This window comes from Kogia breviceps, chromosome 15, assembly GCF_026419965.1.
Source record: "Kogia breviceps isolate mKogBre1 chromosome 15, mKogBre1 haplotype 1, whole genome shotgun sequence".
Lineage (NCBI taxonomy): Eukaryota > Metazoa > Chordata > Mammalia > Artiodactyla > Physeteridae > Kogia > Kogia breviceps.
Genome location: NC_081324.1, coordinates 26,478,942 through 26,502,191, shown reverse-complemented (window position 1 = coordinate 26,502,191; position 23,250 = coordinate 26,478,942). Strand labels below are relative to the sequence as shown.

The 23,250-nt window shown below is 47.5% G+C and overlaps 1 protein-coding gene across 1 annotated transcript in view; it reads right to left on the bottom strand.

Annotated features, from left to right (window-relative positions):
* Positions 1-23,250, bottom strand: part of LOC131742774 (lipoxygenase homology domain-containing protein 1) — a 94,753-nt gene that overhangs the window by 19,934 nt on the left and 51,569 nt on the right. Inside the window, exons 11-15 of the mRNA XM_067016124.1 lie at positions 22,945-23,130; positions 20,085-20,212; positions 12,687-12,804; positions 11,605-11,779; positions 9,870-10,055 (exon numbers count right to left, since the gene is read on the bottom strand). Coding sequence (XP_066872225.1) covers positions 9,870-10,055; positions 11,605-11,779; positions 12,687-12,804; positions 20,085-20,212; positions 22,945-23,130 — 793 coding nt within the window. The remainder of the gene's footprint in view (positions 1-9,869; positions 10,056-11,604; positions 11,780-12,686; positions 12,805-20,084; positions 20,213-22,944; positions 23,131-23,250) is intronic.

Here is a 23,250-nt window from a genome sequence, read left to right as displayed (position 1 = left end):
CATGTGATGGGTATGTGGAAGTTCATTATACATATCTAGCTGTCTTGACTTATGTTAATATTTAAACTTTCATCTCTGGAAGAGAAAGCTACTATAAAGAAGAAGTTGGCACAGAACCTTGTTCCTCTCCTGACCCTAGTATCCCAACCACTTGGGCTCAGTGAAGACACAAAAATCTTTCTTTCCCTGCCGATGACAGGATCGCTTTCAGATCCAAAGTCTGGTTGGAGAGGAGAAGGCCACTTCTCTGCTTACAAAGGGAAGAGGTTAACATCAATGACCTGGGATTTCTTTAAGTTCAAGAGCCATTATGGGGCCAAAGGCAATCAGTCTTGGGCTATCCAAGGGAGGCATCAAGTTCTTTGAAGAGCCAAAGTAGTAGCAGGAAACAATCGTTAGGATGGCTTAGAGCTGTCCAAGGTGCTGAACTGCCTCCTTTCTCTTTCAAGGTTTTGACAGTGATGAGACAGATTTGAATGCAGAGTTTCTGCATAGAAGAAAAATGCAGGTGTTTTTTCTTGAGAAAACTGAGAAAGTCTAGATATGTGCATAGTCTCTAAGGAGTGGGGACAGCCATTATTAGAGGACCTAGTGATGACCCTGAGGTTCATGGCCAGTACTCAATTTTTGAAAGTACTAAGACACAAGGAAAAATTCTGATTTGGGAGAAATGTGGGCTCCCTGTGGTGGAGGCATAAAAAGACAGGAATGATCAGAGGGACTGAAACAGAGGTATAAATAAATTCTGTATTAAGTTCCTACTATATTACAGGCAGTGTGATAGGCATTAGGGAAAGAGCAATGAATATGACAATGGTACTCATGGAGCTGATAAGTAAGGGAGACAGAGACTAAGCATGTAGTTACAAATATAATGACTATTCTGGGGGACGGTTTAAGTAAGGTAAGGCAATAGGAAGAACTTACAGTGAGGAGGTTAGTACATAAGAGAGTTTGTTAATCATAAACAGGGAGATGTAATCATGGCAGGGTGAATGTTTGGAGTTAGGTCACAAGGCAGAAGTCTCAGGGGCTGGAATTAAATGTCAAGCACATAGTAGAAACAGAAGCTAGTCTGATGCTTTTTGGTTCTAGATCCTTTCTCTTTTTCCTGCTTAGAAGAATAGTTGGTTTCTGAGCCCCAGTTAGCACTGAACTGCCTGCAGGGCTATGGAGACCCCAGCTGCAAAAATTAAGAGCAATGAGTTTGTCAAGCAGATCCCAACTTGACACCACCTTGAGAATTATAGCTCTGGACCACCTCACTGTACTTTAAGCTGCTGCAGTTTAACCTTGCTGACTTCAGGCTCTCTGATGGGACTTCACTCTGATTTGGTGCATTTTATCTTGGCCCAATGACATTGAATATTTTTCTATCCCGCAGCAAATCCTGAGGCAGATATTTTGCTGCAGAGAGGTGATTGAATTGGAGCCCTCAGGAAGTCTACACTATTCCCTGGAAGGGCCTCTTCCTTACTGTGTTCAATTCTTAGGGCTGCTGTAACAAGTTACCACAAACTTGGTGGCTTAAAAAAAAAAAGAAACTTATTCTCTCACCTCCCTGGAGGCTACAAGTCTGAAAACAAGGTGTCAGTGGGGCCATGATCCTTCTGAAGACTCCAAGAAAGAATGCTCCTGGCCTCTTCCTAGCTCGGGGTAGCTCCTGGCAATCCCTGGCATTCAATGTCTTTGAGCTGTGTTCTCTATTTCCAGTCTCTGCCTTTATCTTCACATGGACTTCTTCTCCATATGTCTCTTTGTGTCCTCTCATCTTCTTATAGGGACAGAAGTCATTGGATTTAAATCCAGGATGATTTCATCTCAAAATCCTTAACTAATAAAGGCCCTATTTGCAATTAAGGTCACATTCTGAGGTTCTAGGTGGCCAAGAATTCAGGGGAAACATTCGACCCACTAAATCTGCCTTTGGAGAATTACAAATGCTTTGAAGGAGTGTCTGATAGGATGTGTTACATCTGGAGGCTTCTCAAACACTTAGAGAGGAGAAAGAGATTTCCCTGGGAGTCCAGAAAAGGATGGCATTTGGAGTCATCCATTTAGGCTTAAGAAGGTGCTACAAGCTGATGTTTGACATGAATTTAGTCATTTGTTCACATAATTATTAAATAGCTACTAAGTGCAAGGCAGTGAGAATTCAAAGTTGAATCAAACAAGTTAGAGACCTAGTGTTTAGAGACTCAAAATCTGCCAGTTGTAATTGGCAAGACAATTACAATTCAGCACAGTAAGCACTATGAATAGAGATATAAACAGAACAGTTTTGGAGTATCGAGTAAGGAGCATCTAATTTCATTTCATGTAAAAAGTGGTAGTTAATCTGGAGTTTGAAGGATGCATTAGAATTTATCAGGGGAAGAGAATTTCAGGTGAAAACTCATCTCTTAGGTATCTGTTTATGAATAACTGTTAGCTTGGCCAAAGATGTAAGTTATTTCATGCCACATAAAATTTAAACAAGGGCTGGCCTCGAAGTTCAGAGAGCTAGGAAAGAGAAGAGAGTGAAGAGAAGAGAAAACCTTTTTAATGGAAGTTCATCTTACAGATTTCTCATTGTTGCAACTTCATACGTACCACAACATTCACTGGATGGACTGGAACAGTCAGGATTAAAAAGGCAATTCCACATTACAAAAAGGACAAGAAAACAGAGAGGGTGAAGCTAGGTGAGAAAGTTTCCCTGACAATTTGTGTGTGTGTGTATGGGGGGGGGGAGGAGTACTTAGGAGGCAATGACGAACATTTTTGTCTTATAAACATGAATCCATAAATGACAGAAGGCTCTCTATGTTCCCCCCCTTTTCCATTGTTACAGTGATTTAAATGTTTGTCTGCATAAAAATATTTCTCATCAAGGGATTCTGGGAATTTGCTAGGGAGAAATAGACATTTTAAAGAATTTAAATTGCTTTTCTATTTGAAAACAAACGTGGTTTCATATTTCCTTTATTAAATTTATGCCCAGGATGAACCAACACACCACTTCTTGGGATTTCATGGCCAGTGAGCGATCCTCAGCATGACATAGTGCCCCAGACACATTCCCCTTTGGAAGTAAAAAATGTGGAGGCAATCCATTTTCCTCCTCTTTTCTTCCTCCTTCTCCTCTTCCTTCCCTTCTATGATCTAACCTCAAAGGTTAGAATTCTCAGGAAGCTGCTCTCGGCCACTTTTGTTTTTCTCAAGCTGCACTTCCTCCACAAATGCTCTTATCACTCTCATGGCTTCAGTAATGTCTCTGCACTAACAACTCTTAGATCAATATCTCAGATCAATATCTCCCAACTAGTTTTCCTCCTGAGCTCCAGACCCCACTGTTACTAGCTATCCCCTCTTAGATGTCTTCCAGACCTTTAACTTAAACATATCAAGATGAAGAAACTCCTCAAGCATCCTCACCATTCTTGCTCAACTTTCCTTCTCAGCCAAACCTTTAATAAGCTTTCTGCCTTAAATATTTCTCAAATCTTTCTACATTTTCTCCATTCCCCATCATTGTGCAAAGCATCATTCATTATCTCCCATCATCTCTTAGCCAGTCTTTTGAAGTTCGTTTTCTTTTCTTTTCTTTTTTCTTTTTTTCTTTTTTTTTTTTTGGTACGTGGGCCTCTCACTGCTGCGGCCTCTCCCGCCGCGGAGCACAGGCTCCGGACGCGCAGGCTCAGCGGCCATGGCTCACGGGCCCAGCCGCTCCTCGGCATGTGGGATCTTCCCGGACCGGGGCACGAACCCACGTCTCCTGCATCGGCAGGTGGACTCTCAACCACTGCGCCACCAGGGAAGCCCAGAAGTTTGTTTTCTTTTCCATTTAACCTATCCCCCACAGATACTATGATAATCTTCCCCATGTGACTACTGTTCTGAGATCCTCTGATGGCTTCTCAGGACAATTAGGATAAAGACCCAATCCTTGACATGGCTTATAATACCTTGCACAGCCTGATTCCAGTCTACTTTCTAGCTCCTAACCCCGTTCCCTATCTTGTAGTCATTCTGAACTCTTCTTTCATCTGGAACATATCAATATTTTTTATATTTCAGGGCTTTTATGTTTTCTATTCACTCTGCCTCAAATATACTTCATTTTTGGTAAACACCACACCTCACCAAATGTCTATTCCTATCAATACTTCAGGGCTTAGCTTAAATATCACCTTTCAAAGATAGATCCAGTTGAACCTTATTATTTGTGTATTATCCATATTTACAAATTAACCTGCTTGCTAAAATTTATTTGTAACCCTAAAGTCAATACTCACAGTGCTTTCACAGTTATTCATGGACATGTGCAGAGGCGCAAAAAAGTTGAGCTGTCTGATGCACATGTTCCCAGCTGAGGTTAAACAAGACAGTGCTCTGCCTCCTTGTTTCAGGTCTCACACTATGAATAAGTGTCCTTTGTGTGGTCTAGTTAGTGCTGTGGTTTTTTCTTTTTACATTTTTATGCTTTTTGTTGGTAATTTTGCTGCTTTAAATGCCCCCTAAGCATAGTGCTAGAGAGCTGTCTAGTGTTTCTAAGTGCAACAAGGCTGTGATGTGCCTTACAGAGAAAATAGATTTGTCACCTAATGTTCCTTTAGGCATGAGTTATAGTATTGGTGACCATGAGTTCACTGTTAATAAATCAAGAACTCCTAGAGAAGCTGTCGCATGGCACAGGGAGATCAGCTAGGTGGCTTGTGACCACCTAGGGGGTGGGATAGGGAGGGTGGGAGGGAGGGAGATGCAAGAGGGAAGAGATATGGGAACATATGTATATGTATAACTGATTCACTTTGTTGTAAAGCAGAAACTAAGACACCATTGTAAAGCAATTATACTCCAATAAAGATGTTAAAAAAAAGAACTCCTAGAAAAATGGAAATAAAAACAAAAATAAACAAATGAGACCTAATGAAACTTAAAAGCTTTTGCACAGCAAAGTGAACCATAAACAAGACCAAAAGACAACCCTCAGAATGGGAGAAAATAGTTGCAAATGAAGCAACTGACAAAGGGTTAATCTCCAAAATTTACAAGCAGCACATGCAGCTCAATAACAAAAAAACAAACAACCCAATCCAAAAATGTGCAGAAGACCTAAATAGACATTTCTCCAAAGAAGATATACAGATTGCCAACAAACACATGAAAGAATGCTCAACATCATTAATCATTAGAGAAATGCAAATCAAAACTACAATGAGATATCATCTCACACCAGTCAGAATGGCCATCATCAAAAAAATCTAGAAACAATAAATGCTGGAGAGGGTGTGGAGAAAAGGGAACACTCTTGCACTGTTGGTGGGAATGTAAATTGATACAGCCACTATGGAGAACAGTATGGAGGTTCCTTAAAAAACTACAAATAGAACTACCATAGGACCCAGCAATCTCACTACTGGGCATATATACCCTGAGAAAACCATAATTCAAAAAGAGTCATGTACCAAAATGTTCATTGCAGCTCTATTTACAATAGCCAGGACATGGAAGCAACCTAAGTGTCCATCAACAGATGAATGGATAAAGAAGATGTGGCACATATATACAATGGAATATTACTCAGCCATAAAAAGAAATGAAACTGAGTTATTTTTAATGAGGTGGATAGACCTGGAGTCTGTCATACAGAGTGAAGTAAGTCAGAAGGAGAAAAACAAATACCGTACGCTAATACAAATATATGGAATCTAAGAAATAAAATGTCATGAAGAACCTAGGGGTAAGATGGGAATAAAGACGCAGACCTACTAGAGCATGGACTTGAGGATATGGGGAGGGGGAAGTGTAAGCTGTGACAAAGTGAGAGAGTGGCATGGACATATGTACACTATCAAATGTAAAATAGATAGCTAGTGGGAAGCAGCCGCATAGCACAGGGAGATCAGCTAGGTGGTTTGTGACCACCTAGAGGGGTGGCATAGGGAGGGTGGGAGGGAGGGAGATGCAAGAGGGAAGAGATATGGGAACATATGTATATGTATAGCTGATTCACTTTGTTATAAAGCAGAAACTAACACATCATTGTAAAGCAATTATACTCCAATAAAGATGTTTAAAAATATTAATAAATCAAGAATATATATTAGATGAGGTGTCTTTAAACAGGAACACACATAAAACAAAGTTATGTATTGACTGGTTGATGAAAATGCTGTGACCAGAGGCCTGCAGGAACCTAACCTTGTATTTTCCCTAGGAGCAGTGGTTCAGGGTTTGCAGCAACTTTAGAGTTCAAAACTATTGTGGATAATGAGAATTGGTTATATTTGATTTATTGACTGAAATCAATATAAAAGCTTGTTAAGACTTGTTAGGAGTCATTAGGACTTCAGTAATAGAGGAACTGAAAGGCTCATGTTGTCTGGGAAGAGGACATGTCAGATAGGAGGAGAAAAACAAGAAAGGGGGAAACATAGGCATCACTACAGGCAAACACTATCCCTGACTCCTGGAATGTTACTGCTTGACTTTCTGGAACATTTTTCTCAAATATGTGTGCCTTTGCTTTCCTAGATAGTTTGGAAGGAGGGATACCACATGGAGCAGGAATGCCTAAGAGGACTCTGGAAAGTCTGTGATGAGAAACAGATGGGGATGGAAGGAGAAGGCAGTCTTTGAAGGTGTGGTAGCAACAGGAGAAGTCATCCAAGGAACAAAGAACCAGTAGGGCTTCAGATATTTAGTCAGGTGGAGTTACATAAGATGGAGTTGAGGATCGCAGCCTTTGAAGGCAGGAAGCGGAGATGAACTCTGATCTTGGATCAGCAATTATCTGCCTTTTATTGCTGTGAATGGAGGATGAGATGTATGGTAAGTTGAACCATTTTGGCAAGCTGAGGGAAGTCTATAACAGTCCAGGCTGAAAATAGTCAGCCTCAAAGGTGGGAACCCTAGAAACACGTGGCAGAGTCCAGAATTGAGAGAAGCCAGAGAGAAGTCAGCACCCTGGACAGCTACACAGCTCCAAAGGCTATAGCGCGTTTACCCAGAACTGTGGTCTTTAACACGGGCATCCTCAGTCTTTCTGGTCATGCCCTCCACCCTCACAGCCCTGTGAGTGAAACCTTCATATTAAAAATGACCCTGACACTGTCTTCCCTTCTTGGAAAAGGGATGGAGGTCATCATGGTCTACATGAAGTTCTTCCCTGCCCAGTTCTCTGATCTGACCAGGAGGTGATCAGGGAGCCCCTTGACCTCTGATCCCATCATGTGGTTGAACCCTAAGGGGATTGTTCAGACTGGTTGGGGATAATATTTCTTCCTTCTCAACGTTCTTGTCCCTTTGCTTCTCTGTTGCTTCTGAGGTAGGGGCTGTGGAAGAACAGAATGAAAGGCCCTGGTATTTCTCAGCTGTCTCCTGGGAGTGGGGGAGGGGGTGGAGTCTCAACTAAGCTAAGCTTCCGTGAGTCTCCACTGTGCCACAGGCACCTTTGTAGGCAGTTATGGAAACAAATATGAATGAGCCATGGCCCCTGCTCTCAACAGTAATGCATTGCCAGGGTGTGTTGGCAGTCCAGAGATAAAATGTGCTTCTTTCTGATTAGGACAGGGGCACACTTCCCAGGAATATACTTCCTAAACTATGGTTTGCCTCTGGCGTGGACACTGCAACAGGAAATTGTATGCATGGATATTAGGGTAGACAAACCCGATCTCCACCCACTCGCATCAATCTGGCCTGTCAAAACACTCTAATTAGGCTTGTAGTGACACACACAGTGGGGCTCAGTGGTTTTACTGAGCCCCTGGCATCTTGTTCAAACACTGAAGTGATTGTCTTGACTGAGTGATGCATTTGTAGAGTGTCATGGGCGGCGGCTCATCTTGATCTTATGAACTGTCTGGGGCAGGAGACGATCTTAATAATTTGGCTCTTGTTGTTAAGCCAGACTTTTGACCACCGGCCAACCTTCTACTAGTTCTAAAACAATCATAATGGATGATGAGAGAGTGAGAAAGAATTCAGGGATCTTTGTGTTGTTTCCTTATTGGGAAAGAGTAGAGATTCATTAGGGACATTTTGAGAATATTCTGCAAGTATGTTTCTTTCCATAGACTTATAATGACACTGAATGAACAGGAGAGGAATAAGCACCCCCTTCCACTTTTCTGGAGAAGTCATCCTCCCCCTATACCCTGAAAATAAACATGTATGGGGGACATAGTGAAGAGAGGTAGAAGAAGCTGTCCTCATCTCCTCATCTTCTTTTTTGACCTGTTGGCACAGTGGCTGGTGAGGGTGCAGAATGGAACTGGCAGGATGGGCTGGTATCCCAGAACAGGCATCAGAAGACCTGGATTTGAGTTTTGGCTGTGTCTCTTTCTTGCTGTGTGATTCTGAGTAAGTTGTTCAAACTTCACAGGGCCTCAATATTCCTTGGTTGTAGAAAAAAGAGATAATTCAGTGCTTTTATTGCAGGAGTTCACAAGATTGTTGCAAGGGTCAAATGTTTGTATCTTTCCTATATAACAGAGCACGAGGCCCATAGTGAATGCTGTAAATGTTCGCTCAGTGAATGACTGAATGGGTACACTGAGATTTGAAAACTGAGGGCTGTGCAAATCTTCATTAGATTATTGCTCTGAAGACTGAGTACTTTCTCTGTGCTGAATCAGAGCTTATACCATGTTATTGAAAAAATTTTACTGTTTAACCCATGTTAAAGCTACCAAGTTGGGCTTCATCAGATACCATGACAGACATATTGGTCCTCTGTCAGGATTTGGAAGAAGTAAGGACAAATGCAAAACCCAGGACACCTCTGGGCCGCTCATGGGGGAAACTCAGGAAAGACTGGAGAAGGATTTGAGTGAATAGCTTTGTTGAGGCCAGTTTCAATGGAAGACAAGAGGGTGAGTTAGGACACATAAATTAAGAAAGTAATGTGTTTCAAGGAGGTGAAATTTAGTATTTAACAACTCTTTTCTAATTATATAATGCATAACGTAAAGACCCAAAGCCAGAAAAAATGTTCTGAGTGGCCTGAAGACAACAAAAGAATAATGAAAAAACACCGAACATGAACTTCAGCACAATTACAGATATGACAAAGTATTCCTTAGGTATTTTGAAGTTAAAAATAAATTTCTTGCTTGGCTTATATTCTATCCCCTCATTCATATTTATAAGTGAATTTGACTAATTTTTGACTAGCTATTATAAATAAACAAGCATAATCCTTCATAGAAAATCCATGGGAAGTGAATTTGGTGATGTAGCCCTTCTTTTCTTAATTTTTATATCTGAACTAAGTAGAATTAATGCCCCAACATAACAGAAAATTAAGAGCTACTCAACACCCCAGGGGGCAGGAGGGAGCAGGAGGAACTAAAATTTGCCCAGAAACATTGGCTGTTCTAACTGATGGAACAGTTAAAATGGTGGCAATCGGGCCTCCCTGGTGGCGCAGTGGTTAAGAATCAGCCTGTCAGTGCAGGGGAAACGGGTTCAAGCCCCGGTCCAGGAAGATCCCATATGCCGCGGAGCAACTAAGCCCGTGCGCCACAACTACTGATCCGGCGCTCTAGAGCCTGCAAGCCACAGCTACTGAGCCCGTGTGCCTAGAGCCTGTGCTCCGCAACAAGATAAGCCACCGCAATGAGAAGCCTGCGCACTAAAATGAAGAGTAGCCCCTACTCGCCACAACTAGAGAAAGCCTGCGCTCAGCGACAAAGACCCAACGCAGCCAAAAATAAATAAATGAATAAATAAATGAAAAAATAATGGTGGCAATCAACTGCTTTCGGTTCCCTGTCACCCTGGGGTAGAAGGGTCCACGTGCTGCCCGGGAGACGGGGTGGGGCTCAGGTGGAGAGCTGAGGCCTGCCCTCCCTCCCACCCTGACCTTGAGCCTGAGCTACCTTTGTTGTCGTGCCAGACCCTCAGCTTGCAGAGGTGGCCCAGGCTCAGCATGTCGGAAAAGTTGAATGTGTCGGTGCTGTTCCGCTCGAACTTGTTCCAGTTGGCAGACTGCTTCAGGGCCAGGGTCCCGCTGTCCCCATTCTCCCCAAAGATGATGATGAACACATTGGCATCAGTGCCCGCTCCTGGGGTGCACAAGACAAGGGCTCTGGGTGCTGGACTTTGTGAATCATAGCTCTCTTGTTCTGGCCTCACTCTCGGGATCCTGGGAGGAGCCAGGGGGGCACATGGGCAAGTTCAGAGTCATCGAGGCCAGGGGTGAGGTCAGAAAGGGCCTGGTCAGTGTCATAGGGCTCCCAGGTCTACAACTCTATCCTTCATCTCACCTCTGTGGCTTGTAAATGCTGTTGGGCTAACTGGGATCCTGGTTAGCAAGTGTCAATGGTTTGATACAAGAACTCATCTAGTTTGGGGAACATACAGCCATAGTTAAACATGTGCCATGTAGACTGGCTTTACAGTTTAGAAATAAACTCCCTCCTGTACAATGTGAAAGTTCCTTGTTCCCAAATCTGCCTCTGGTTGACATTCTACACTAGAGCTTCACATCATTTGCTTCAGCCAAATAGAGGTATTGACCCCAGTTGAAAAGAAAAGGCTTCTGGGAGAGGTCACTCCTTGAAGATTTTCTGACACACACCCTGTGGTTACAAATGAAGTTATTGTTTTCTGAGAGCACATCATGAAGGGATGTGGGACTCGAAAACCGTGAACATTTGGAACTTTAAGCAAAGACAGCGAAGGCTTCACTCTGAGGAGGAAAGGAAGCAGGGAGGTGCCAAAAAAAACTTTGCCAGCTGTCCTGACCCATCACGTATGCCGGAGATGCTTCATTTCTTTGGCTGAATGCTTCTCTGTTGAAAATGTAAGCTACCAGGACCAACAAGGGGCTCTCTCACTAGCCATTTATAAGTAGTGTGAGTGAGTTTGCCAGATTCCTTGCACCAGCTGTTGGGGAACAGGCTTGGTATAGGGGAGGGGAGGCAGGAGGCATTGCTTTCCTCTCAGCTGCATGCTCGTACTTTGAGCATGCTCGTACTTTTGCTTGGAAGGCCCCTCCTCTGCCTCACCGGCTTCTGTTTGTGTTTCTGGGCCACACCACCTCTGGGAAGCTCTCTATGACCCTTGCCTCCCGTCTTAGGCTAGGTAAGGTGCCCTCCTCTGGGTTCCCAGCACCTGTGCCAACTTCTGTCACGGCCTCACTGTCGTTGCTGCACTCGAATGTCAGTCACACACGGGCTCAGGGACTTATCCCATCCTAAGACCCCAGGCCAAAGCTGGCACACAGCAGATGGCGGCCAAGCACAGGGATGTGGGAAGGAACCCAAGGGCATCCAAGATGCATGGCACCTGGGTGAGGGGTGTCAGGAGGCAGCAGGAGGACAGAGGGCCTCTGAGCCAAGCTCCTGCACCGTTTTCAAAAGTGCTGATGATGCGGCCTGATAATGTTCTCCCTCACCTCCCTGAGGCAGGAAGGACAGAGCCAAGTCAGTCACTGGGAGGAATATTTTGTTCGCGTAGAAGGTGGCACACTGGAAAGGAGCTGGCCTGACTTTCGGAAGACCATCCAGAGAAAAATGTCTTGACCTGAGCCCAGGACCTGAGCCAGAATTTAAGGAGGGGCAGGGTTAGTGGCAGGTGGGTATAGGAGAAGCGAGGGACCCACTGACTCACCCAGGATGTCACTGGTCTTCACTGAGACGGTATAGGAAGTCGACTCGATCATCTCCTCCCCGTCAATGACGGCACACATCTCACACACCAGGGTCTTCTTGCCCTTCCGCTGAGACAGCCAGTCTCCGTAGTAGAACATGGTCAGGTCTCCAGTGTTCATGTTCTTCAGGAGGATCTGGGGGAGAGGGGCCAGTGTGGGTATACCTCCCTCACCTCTGCCAGCTGCCCACCCGCTATGCAGCCCCCTCATCCGAACCCTCGGGACCCATGATCCCAGGCCTGAGACAAGTTCTTCTGATTTAGACTCGAGGCATGAGGAAAGGGTCCTCTCCAGGAAAAGACCCTGCCCCGCGGGCCTGGCACAGGGTCTGAAGCCCCTGCCATGACTAACCTCACTTGGGGAGGTGGAAATGGGCAATTCGTCTAAATATATTTCCGAGAGGTGCCCGTCACTGTGCGTGAGAAATGTTTGCTGAATGAATGACAGAAAAACAGACCAACCAAACCACTGTCAGCCATAGACCCCTGGAACCGTGTACCCAAGTTCGCCAGACTGTCCTTGGTGGGAGCACCATACTGTTATCTGCTGAAGGCTGGACAGGGGGGCAGAGCCTGAGGGGACTTGGGACAGATGGCCTTTGATGGAAGAGGGATGAGAAGATGACTCAGAAGGTAGCACTGGCCCAAGAAGGAAGAAGAGGCAGCCAGCTAGCCGTGATCACAGGGGCACCGGAAGCCTCCTTGCCGTCTGCAGGCTTGCCGCCCCAGTTCCTGCTGCTTCCCTCTCACCCCTCCCAATGTGCTTCCTCCAGGAAGCCCACACCCTGTCTCTGTCCACACTGCACTGGCAGGGCAGGCTGTATTCCCTGGCAGCTGATCCAGTTTTGACTAGACTCAAAAAAATAAAACTACGTCCTCTGATCAATTCACACCAAAGGGCGGATTGATTATCTGGGCCGGGTCCGCATGACAACCCTTTAAGGTGACATTTGCACTGTAACGAGGCCCACTGACAGCCCAAAGGAGCAGGAAGAAGGGGTGGGCAGCGGGTGGGAGGGAGGGTGAGGGTCCAGCCATGTTACCCGCTCCAGGAACCACTCGGGCCGGCTGCCCAGGCCATCAATTCGGATCCGCATCTTGGTGAACGGGGCGATGTCCAGAATCTCCATGAGGAAGGTGTCGTTCTGCTCCCGTTCAAATCTGGGGGTGGAGGGGAGGGGCGTGAAGAAGGGGGGCTGGCCGTGGTGAGAGGGCAAGGCCGTGCCACAGACCAGACTCAGGGTAAGGAGACAAGAAGAGGCCTCTCAGCTCCCAGTGACTCCCCACTAGCCTGTCTCTTGCACCCCAGATGTGTTCGCAAAAGACTGGGTTAAGTGAGTTGCTGGTAGATATGGTCCTGAATCAAGAGGTACCAGTTCTGGGTCCTAATCTCATTCTGCTAACCACATGGAACAGTCCCAGCTCCTCTCTGGGACTTGGTTTCCTCACCTGTAGTCCAGGGAAAATAACACTGGCCCGGCAATCTCATAAAACTGTCATGAGGACCAAATGGATGTGAAATCAACTTAAAATGTGAAAAGAATTCCATACCTGCAAAACTTTAAATGAGACTCTATGAGTGACATGGCTGCCACGGATGGTGGGCCAAGTTGTGCACTGCACAACTCTAGGTAGTGCTGTTCACATTTTTCTGTACAGAATATGCATAACTGAAGGCAGTGGCCCTAGGTTGGGTAATACTACTAATAACTGTAAAATGGCAGTTAACATTGCTTTTGTTGCTGTGGAGAGCGCCATGCCCGTTAGGGGTATTTGGCCTGGAGGAAAATGACCAATCGAGCACAGGCTCCCAAAATAGAGGCAGGCATTCATGCATGCCTCAGTAAGGTTGAGCCAACGCTCTTGGGACTTCTCCAACCCACGTTTCCCCCCGAGGTGATCAGTGCATGACAGGTGCAAATGAAGCTCATTATGGACAGATGAAAACCCCCCTTTTTGCTAATGTTTATCACAAGGTCAAGAACAATATGCCCAGTCATAGCAGAAACTTTGGGTGCAAACACAGACGGTAGAAATATTGTTATCAAGAAGCTAGCAGGATGAAGGACAAACTGTTCCCACGAGAAAGAAACTAACCTAATCTTAAACAGAACCTAGTATGCTTTAACTCCCTGAACTCCCTGTAACTGCATTTTATAAAAGCTGTGCATATAAACAATAAAATTGACACTTGTTTGCAATGGCTCCTGGTGTCCCTCCCGTCCTCACTCTTTCCTCTTAAACTTTTTCCTCATCCCCTTGCCGCCTGAATTCGAGCCCTCAGTCGTGCTGGCAGCGACAGTTGCTATTACTATTTTTCTACCGAATGACCACATCATCTCAGAGACGCTCTATCTTTATTTCTTACTGCTCTTCCCACAGTGCTACATGCAAAATGTGACCTCCAGTGCTGACATTGCTTGACTGCTCACTGATTCCAGATTCTGCTGCTGATAAGCCCCTGGGGGTAACGCAGGTATCACTGAAGATATGACACTGCATGGCAATTTTATGCTTCCCTGAACAAAACATACTTTTATTTATTTATTTATTTATTTATTTATTTAAATTTTTGTGGTACGTGGGCCTCTCACTGCTGTGGCCTCTCCCGTTGGGGAGCACAGGCTCTGGACGCGCAGGCTCAGCGGCCATGGCTCACAGGCCCAGCCACTCCGCGGCACGTGGGATCTTCCCGGACCAGGGCACGAACCCGTGTTCCCTGCATCGGCAGGCGGACTCTCAACCACTGCGCCACCAGGGAAGCCCCCAAAACATACTTTTAAAAACAGAGGCCACAGCCAGTGGGAGCTGGGACTGCAAATGCTGCAGACTGAGAACTAACTACCCCTCGTCTTCAGGACAGCAGTGGAACAGAGGCCTAATCCCTTTGAAAACTTGCTTATGTGCACTTTATGATTATTAGAAGTAAAAACACTCTCCCAGAAGTCTGCCCTAAATCCCTCCTGCTCTAGTTTGAACTGTCTGTCCCTCTGGTCACGTGGGAACTGGAAGACGGTGCTCACAAATTCCCCTGTCAAGCTCATCTCACGTAGTGGAGATTCTCTCAAATAATCTTTCAACTCATTGATTCCTTACTCTTGCCAGGTGTATAATTTTTCAGAACAAAGGAACTTTAGAAATCTGTGCTTTGTATTTTTTTTTTTAATTTTCGCCCTTTGAATTTAGCCAAATATCTCCCTTTTATGGAGATGTTATGGTGGGGCAGGTGTAAGGAAAAAGGGAGAGAGAAATAAGCTTTTTTTTTTAGAAAACCGAAGACTGGGTTACAGTTGCCCCCCTCACCCTCCATTAAAGGCTAAACCCCGATTACACCTCGATAGACCCCTCTCCTCAGGGTAAAAGGCCTGCATCCGAAAGGAAAGCCCCTCATTGGCCTTTCATTCCTCCACAGCTCACCAGCCACATTTTTCCTGCTGTTCCACAGCCCCTCAAGACATCCCAGTTGACGCGAGGGAGAGCCGCCACGTTGAGGGGCCCCCGCTGGAGAAGTGGTCAGCCTCTGAGTCAGGTCCCCTTGCCTCTGGTTCAGAAGGACGGGGCTGCTGAAGTGGCCCGGGTTTTGCCCTGCTCATCCACCTGAAGGAGCTCAGCAGCTTTAGTTGCCCCTCACTCCCTTCCTGTTAGCCCTTCCTTTTGTTCTCCACCCCATCACAGGCTGTCCTTGGGAAAGGGCCCAGCGCCCACTCACTCACCAGTCTCTGTGACGGAGGACAGCCTAAGGCTAACCAAACCGGAAGACTTAGGCTGGAAGGGCCAGTATTTAATGGAAAAGTTTTAGACAGTGTTAAGAAGCTGGGGAAGATTTATGGGTAGGGAGCCTGGGGAGGGGGTGGCTGGAAGATAGGGAAGAAGGTTATGGGGTTCAAAGCCAGCCTCCCTGGGGCAGCTGCTCAGGCACTTTGCCTCTGTGCACCTTAGAGGCAGGGCTGGGCCTCCCGGAGCTGGCTGGGATCAGAGGCTCACGTAGCTTCATGTTAGACCCAACTCTTTCCAGTACCAGTGGCCATCTAGTCCATGCTCCATCCCACAGCACCTGGGGGCAGCTCTGTCCCTCTAAAGACAGCATTGGCCAACCCTTAATAAGTCGACCCCAGCTCTGCCCCAGGAGCCAATTGTTTAATTGTCAACAGTTTGGCCAAGTTCAGTGCCTCTACTGTCTCCCCTCCCCAGGCCCTTGCAGTAGCCACCAGACCTCTCTTCTCCAGGCCCGAAGTGCTCATCAGCACAATGTTAGAGAATAAGTTTGCATTGTTTTAAGCCACTAGGTTTCTGGTAAATTTTTATCATAACCTCGGGAAACGAATACAGACCCAAGTGGCAAGACTGTGCACTTCGGGACTGTAGGGGGGCAGATGAGAGACCCAGCACAGAGAGAACTCCAGGCATTGGTGAGTAGTAGGTGTAGGTGGTGTAGGTGTCCACAGGTGCTGATGTCACTGAGGGGTAAAAGGTAGAGCCCACAGGCCCTGGCTCCTCTGAACCAGGCTCCTCAGGGACCAATAAGATCATTGAACTTGCTGCCCAGCAGGGAGCTGCATCAACCCGTCTGCATCCATGTCCCATGAGCATCCTTGCCCTGGTTTGAGAGTAGATCAGATCCTAAATCTCTACCATCCTCAAATGCCGTGATCAGGCCCAGCACATGTTCGAATCTTCCAGTGTCCTTTTAAAGGGCAGCCTCTGAGTTGAAGATGATGTGTCAAGAGGGGTCACCCAGCAGTGGGTGCTAGGACTTTCCAACTGCCTGATCTTTTAAAGGCACCCATCCCTGGAACTCAGCCCGCTTGCCTCTTCTCTCAGACTACCACCTTTCCCACTCAGCCCTGAGACCTCCCTCCAAGCCTGACCAACTCCAGGAGCCTCCCCACCAGCTCCCCAGCCCATGAAGTCCCCAAAGATGGGCCCTTTCCATTCTCAGGGCTTTATCACTAACCAGGCAGTGTGAGATCTAAGTGAGAAAGATATGAAGGAAAGATTCAAAACTTACAAGCTATTACAAGCTAAGCCCAGGCCACCGTCTCTGGTGGCTCCCAAATGCCTCCTGAAACGGCAACTGGAAAGCCATCTGGGCTCTGCCCTCCGTTTGCGTTCTTTTGAGCTGAGTCTCTTCTCATCTTCTTTGCACTAAGGGTTAGTGGAAGCCAGGGGGCCATCGAGAAGGGCAAACCCAACAGAACTCTGAGAATCTGGTTTGCTTCCAGACCAAAGAATTTCCCAGTTCATGGGGTCTCCACTGGGCCTAGGAATGATTCCTTACAGTTACTTACTTCCCTCTAGAGAAAAACAACATCTATTTGTCTAAAAATAGCCCCTACATCCATTAGAAACTAATTGTCTCAAATTCCACTGTTAGACAGTCATTCCTTGGGTTTAAGCATTACCTTCTGAGGGCATCATTTTTTTGAATGCCACATCCATTCACGACCATCTCACTGTGAATTAATTTACCAGAACCGTTTCCCCCAAAGTGGCAAGGTGACAAGTTGGGGACTTTAGCTGGGGAGTGGGGTTGAGGGAACTGCTATCAAATTTGGTCTCTGGGTATAGCATTTTACAACAGGGGCACTGCAGCAGGCAAACCTACACAATGCTTTCTGTGTGACACATGCACGTTTCTGCCTCCATTCTGGTCACACGCCATTTCTTGGGAAAGGCTCCCTTGCACACCACTAAGCTGTGTGCATGACACAAGCTCAGTGGGTCTTACAATCCAAGTCCCTGAGTCAAGATGCTGACCCCTATAACGAGGATTCCAAGACACAGGCCAAACTTCGGGCCACTTGCAAATGCAACGAAGCAAAATATGTCTTGGGTAAGAGCCCTGAGCTTGCCCTCCAGAATAATTAAGAAATGATGGCGGGCTTCCCTGGTGGCGCAGTGGTTGAGAGTCCGCCTGCCGATGCACGGGACACGGGTTCGTGCCCCGGTCCGGGAGGATCCCACATACCGCGGAGCCGCTGGGCCCGTGAGCCATGGCCGCTGAGCCTGCGCGTCCGGAGCTAGTGCTCAGCGGCGGGAGAGGCCACAACAGTGAGAGGCCCGCGTACCGCAAAAAAAAAAAAAAAAAAAGAAATGATGGCTCTCTTCAAAGAATAAATCTTAATTTGGAAAACCAAAATTCTTTAACAAGGTGCCTCGAAGCATTTACAATATGGTGTGACTTTCATGCAACATTTTTGGAATTTAGATACTACCAGAAAGGAGGTATCTATCTTTCCCACCAGCAACTGTGTCTGCGTGTGTCTATAAAATAAGGTGGAATGTAGGAGTGGGATAATTAATCTGAGAAATTCCAGGAATCTGGGGTCGGGGTGGAGATTAGGGTCAAAGTATAGCAGTAAAGATTGTGAGAGACTGAAGATACAAACAGACACTGGCTAGACCAGAGATGATAACAGAACTCTGACCCACCACCTCTGCAGCAGCAGCCATCCCAGGCAGCCAGACTGCAGCCTCACCAGCAGTGGGCCCCTGATGGTCAGGATGTGGGGAATGACTGCCAGCTTTCCTGATCTGCCCCCTCTCCCAACTCAAGACAATCAGAGAAACCCAGATACGTTCCCCAATCCAATCACATCAGATGCCCGATTCTAGGTAGCTCCCCTCCAGCTTTGCCATGCCTCCAGTAATGCTACACTCTGAAGCTTTGCCAGACTCCTGACGGCCTTAGCCTCTGCCAGACAAGGTGATGGTGGCTCACACCCTTGCTATATAACAAGCTCTAAAGAAATAGCCTCTGTTCTCATTCGGCCTTCGTTTATTTCCACAATTTCAGGAGTTCGAACCTCAGCTTGCCTGCTTACTACCTGAGTGACCTTGAGGAATTACTTCACCTTTCTGTGTCTCAGGCACCTTATTGGTTGTGAGTTAATATATATTTAAAAAGCACTTACAATGGTGCCTGGAAGGGAGCAGGTACTCATTGAATGTTAGCCACGTTACAATTATCATCAGGGGAGAATTGGTCAGGGGAGAATCCCAGGAGGAAACAGGAGTTGCATAATGAGAGTGTAGAAGTGCTAAGAGAAGACAGGCAAAAACTGTTCTCATCAGACCCCCCAGGCACGAGCTGCATAAGATGAGCAGAGTTCCCGCTCTCGCGAGCTGCTCTGTCCGCGGGAAGAAACCTGTGCCTGGCTCCCAAAACTTCCGCGTCGCCATCCCCATCCTCAGCACCGTCCTCACCATCCTCGCCACTGCCACCATCCAGAAGTACTTACTGAAGCCTGCTACATGCAAGGCCAGAGTCAGGAGCTGTGAGGACTCAGAAAGGAGTCTTCTCTGAATCCTGCCCTCCAGCCTGGGGAGGCAGCAGTGTGGCCTCAGGGGTGAGTGGCTGTGGATGGGTTTTAGAAATCCTAGGCTTGGGCTCTGAGTCTCTCGCCTCTGATGCTTAAGATATCAGGGGTCAGGGATGGTTTGGGGGACAATGGCTGAACATAGAAAACCGAAAGAAACCCAGGACCAAGCTGAGGATTTGATGGAAGGCGCAGACAGGAAGCAGTACAAGAGGTTCACCTTTATTGCCATTACTAATAACTATCTTAAGAGGCAGTAGAACCTAATGCTTAAGACTGGGGCCACCTGGGTGCAGTGCCCAGTGCCATAGCTTACTGGCTCTGGAACCTTGAGCCACATGACTTGACCCTGCTGTGCCTCAGTTTCCTTACCTATAGAACGGGGATGATAATAACGGTCCTCATAGAGTTGTAGGGAGGACTAGGTGTATCAATACATTCAAAGGGCTTAGAAAAATGTCCAGCACAAAATAAGCCCATATCAGTGTCCATGCTGTTGCTGTGGTTCCCTCAGGTGTTAAGTTTTGTGAGTTTGAGAATCTTCTCTTCCTGGTTGTACTGCTTCTCCAGTGTCTGAGACAGTGTCTGACATAGGTGTTCAATTGTTTTTTAATATTTAAAAAATTATTTTAGCCTTTTTGTAATCATTTTGAACTTGCAGGCAAGTTGCAAAATAGAACAGTGTTTCTGTGTTCCCTTCACCCAGCTTCCCCTAATGTGAACAGGTTACATTACTACCATACAAAGAATGAAAGCAGGAGATTCACAATGACACAACGCTATCAACTAACACAGACCTTACAGTAAACATTTTTGAGTGACAGAGTGAAGGAAGGAAAGTTGGAAGGTAGGAAGGAAGGAGTGTTATGGGCTGAGGTGATCAAGGAAGGCTTCCTGGAGGAGGTGGATTTGAGCTAGCCCTTGAAACAGAAGGGTCTTGAGACACAGAGAGTGGATGAAGAGCATTCCAGGAGGGAGAAATCACACAGAGGCATGGAGGCCCCAGGGGATGAGGGGAGAGAGAGGGGAGCAGTCTATTTAAAGGCAGGATGGGGCTGGATGGTGGAGGATTGGGTGTGTGGAGGGGCAAAGGGGCAAGGGGCACAGGCCACCTCCAGATACCTGGCCTTCTTTTTGTCCAGTTGCACTTCCTCTGTGCTGCCGTTGATGCCGTAGAGGGTCATAAAGATGTTGGAGTCGGTGCCACCACCAACCACGTCACCCGTCCACACCGTCATTTCATAGAGCACCTGCCACGAGAGGGATGTGGGTCCTGGGCATTGGTCTCCACCGTTAACCCCACGGATTTGCCTCACTCTCACTGGGGCAAGACAACATGCCCTCCAAGCTCCATGGCTCTGAAAGGAGACCTCCCCACTAACCAACTGTAAATGTCTGGAGAGCAAGAGCTAGGCCTTGTTACTGTCTGTGTCCCTGGCTGTGTCCAGTTCAGTGCTGGAGAGGAGTTCAGTTTCTGATAGAGAACACGTGTGCAGTAGGAATATGACCAAAAGCCCCAGCGTTAACCGATTTCTTTGCCAGTCGAATCGCAACCTAAGTCTGCTCATCCCAGCAGCATGCGTTGGCCAGACAGTGGCTTTTGGAGCCACGCAGGGCGCCATTTGGTCCCAGATCCATCCCAGGCTAGCTGTTGACCTGGGCAGAGGCCCCACCTTCTCCAGCCTCTGCTTCCTCCCCCATAAAATAGGGATAAGCACTTTGTAGAGCTCTGGGGGACTGCCTCCTTCCTGCTGCAGCCAGCACACACCCTGCACGTCTGTGAGTGGGAAACGCGCCCAGTCTGATGGTTCAGGGACTTCTGGCTCCATTCACTTGTGAAGTGGGACAGCCGCCTATTGTATGTGGTTTTCACCTTAGATTGGAATTCTGCCCTTTTGCCTGAGGTTTGCTCCAAAGAGGACATATTCCCTTTGTCTCTGCTGGAGGGGGAGGGAGCAGCCTACTCCTCCGAGGACGGTGCCCTCACCCAGGCCCCTGCCTTGGTTCTTCCTCCAAGAAGCAGCCTCGTGTCAAGAGGGGCCATCTTCACCCCTGACCTGGAAGGTTCTCTGGTCCTGGCTTCTTACTCCACGCCTCTCACCGGGTGCCCAAGGACTAGCAATTAGGTCTCGAAGGTTCAGGAGAGGCTTGCACACATGGCCAAGGACGTGCCAAGCTGAGCACCTCCTCTGCATATACCTGTACCCGGCCCTTCCCTTCCCCAGTGGCTGCTGTGACTCGTGCAGGCGCTAGGTCCCCATCACCCAGATGCTTTCAGACTCATAACCCAAGTTATTCATGGCAGTGATCATGCCCCTGATGTTGTGCCTTTTCAAGCAGCATCTAGAATCTTCACCACGCTACTGCAAGGTTCAAAGTAGTATTTCAGGCCTGGCCAGGAGGACACGTTTGCCAAGGGAGTCACTGAATAGCACCTTGCTTCGCCAGGAAAATCCTCTTAGACCACCTAACCAGGGCATTTGTGATGGGCACGGAGCTATCAGAAATGAAAGCAGAAGCCTGACACTATTTTGCTCTAATCCAGCAGACATAGAAACAGAATGATCAAAGTGAGTGCTCGGTGGCCCCATGGAGACCGCCCCTTTAAGGCTGATCTCTCCAGACTCCTGTGTTCTCTGTGTCCATCTTTCCCTCCTTTATGCAGACACATCTCTTTTTATGTCATAGGTGTGTTTCCAGAAAGAGACACAGAAACAGGGCTTTTGTAATTCCAGTCTGATATCAGATGTCCTGGGGAGGTGGCCAGTCCAAAGAGCCCTACAGTTCTTTGTAAAGTGACAAACGTGTGTTCTTTTGTAACATGAATAACTGGGGTGTGGGTTTCCACAGACTAAAGAGCTCAGAGGGAGATGCAGCTGTACCGAGTGGGGTGTGCGTATGCGCTGGGAGTGGTACACACGCACGCCCACGTGCGTGCTGGGAATTGGGTCAGGACGGAGGTCCCTGGATGAATTGTGTGCTCTCCTACACTGACCGTCTGGCCACAGATGGAGATGGCTGAGCAAATGAGGAGGGTATCGATGCCGTAGAAAGTTCTGCTCTCTGGCTCTCAAGCAGGGGATGGGCAGGCATCCACACTCCTGCCTCTCCTGCCTGGCAAGAGTTTTAGAGCCCATAACTCAGCTCCTCGTTCTGTTTCCATATACTGTATAGGCAGGGCATGCTCGGGCCCAGAGCGATTTCTCCTTACCGTTGTGTGAAGGCTTCTGACCTAAATCTAGTAGCATGTTGGTTTGGATTCAGGAATAGAGATGAGGGCTGGGACCTTCCGTTTACCCCACAGCTTTTCAGAGAGAAAGGGAACCTGCAGGGTCATGTGACACAGAGGCCTCTGTGCCACCCGCTGGCCACGTTTCCTTGGGCCCCAGCACCCAGGCATCCTGCTTCCTGCCTGACACCTACCTGTGACTTTATACAACTTGTCCCAGGTCATTTGGCTAGTTAGAGGTGGAGATGGGACAGGAGCTTAGAGCACCTGCTTTCCAGCTTTTTCCCCTTAAGGGGGTCTTGTGCAGACAGCACTCACTACACTATGAGACCTAGAGGCTCACAATCTCCCAAATGCCATCTGTCCTCATGACTGGCCTACTGGTGCTGTTGCAGCATCCTTTGGAGAATAATGACTCTGCATGTCTGTGTAGAGCATGCAAGGCTTTTCTGGGCTGTTCATGGTCTTACATGGAACAGGATAGGAAGCATTATTTCCATGTGCTGTATGAGAAAACCAAGGCCCGGAGAGGCCAGATGACTTGTGCAAGGTTACAGAGCTGCAGATAAGAAGAGACTTGATTCTCTTGGCTCCTAGCAAAGTGGGTCTGGCTGGTATATAGGACTGCAGCCCCTGCCAATGTCCCAGGGGTGAGTCTGCTGCCTCCCTCACTTCCATTTCCCTTGCTGCTCGCCCACCTCAGCCTGCCCTGCCCTTAGCCACACAATGCACACACACAGGTGCCCTCTATACCTTCACCCCGATGTTCACCACCATGGCATCCAGGAGGTCAAAGACACGGGAGGTGAATCCATCTCCTCGGTCCTTGGCGAGCCAGCAATTGCAGCGCAACGTGTACTTGGTTCCCTGAGTGGGCACAGACAAGCATAGCTCCTCCACCAGCCAGCAGCTCTCAGGGGAGGCCCCGTCGTGGCCCAGCTAGGAGGGGACACACAAGGGCCATGAGGACAGGGCACAAGTGGGAAAGGAGCCCTCCCTGCTCAGCGCCCACTTCCCCACTCTCCTGCCTCTTCCCTCAGCGCTGCCTCCCAATGTGCT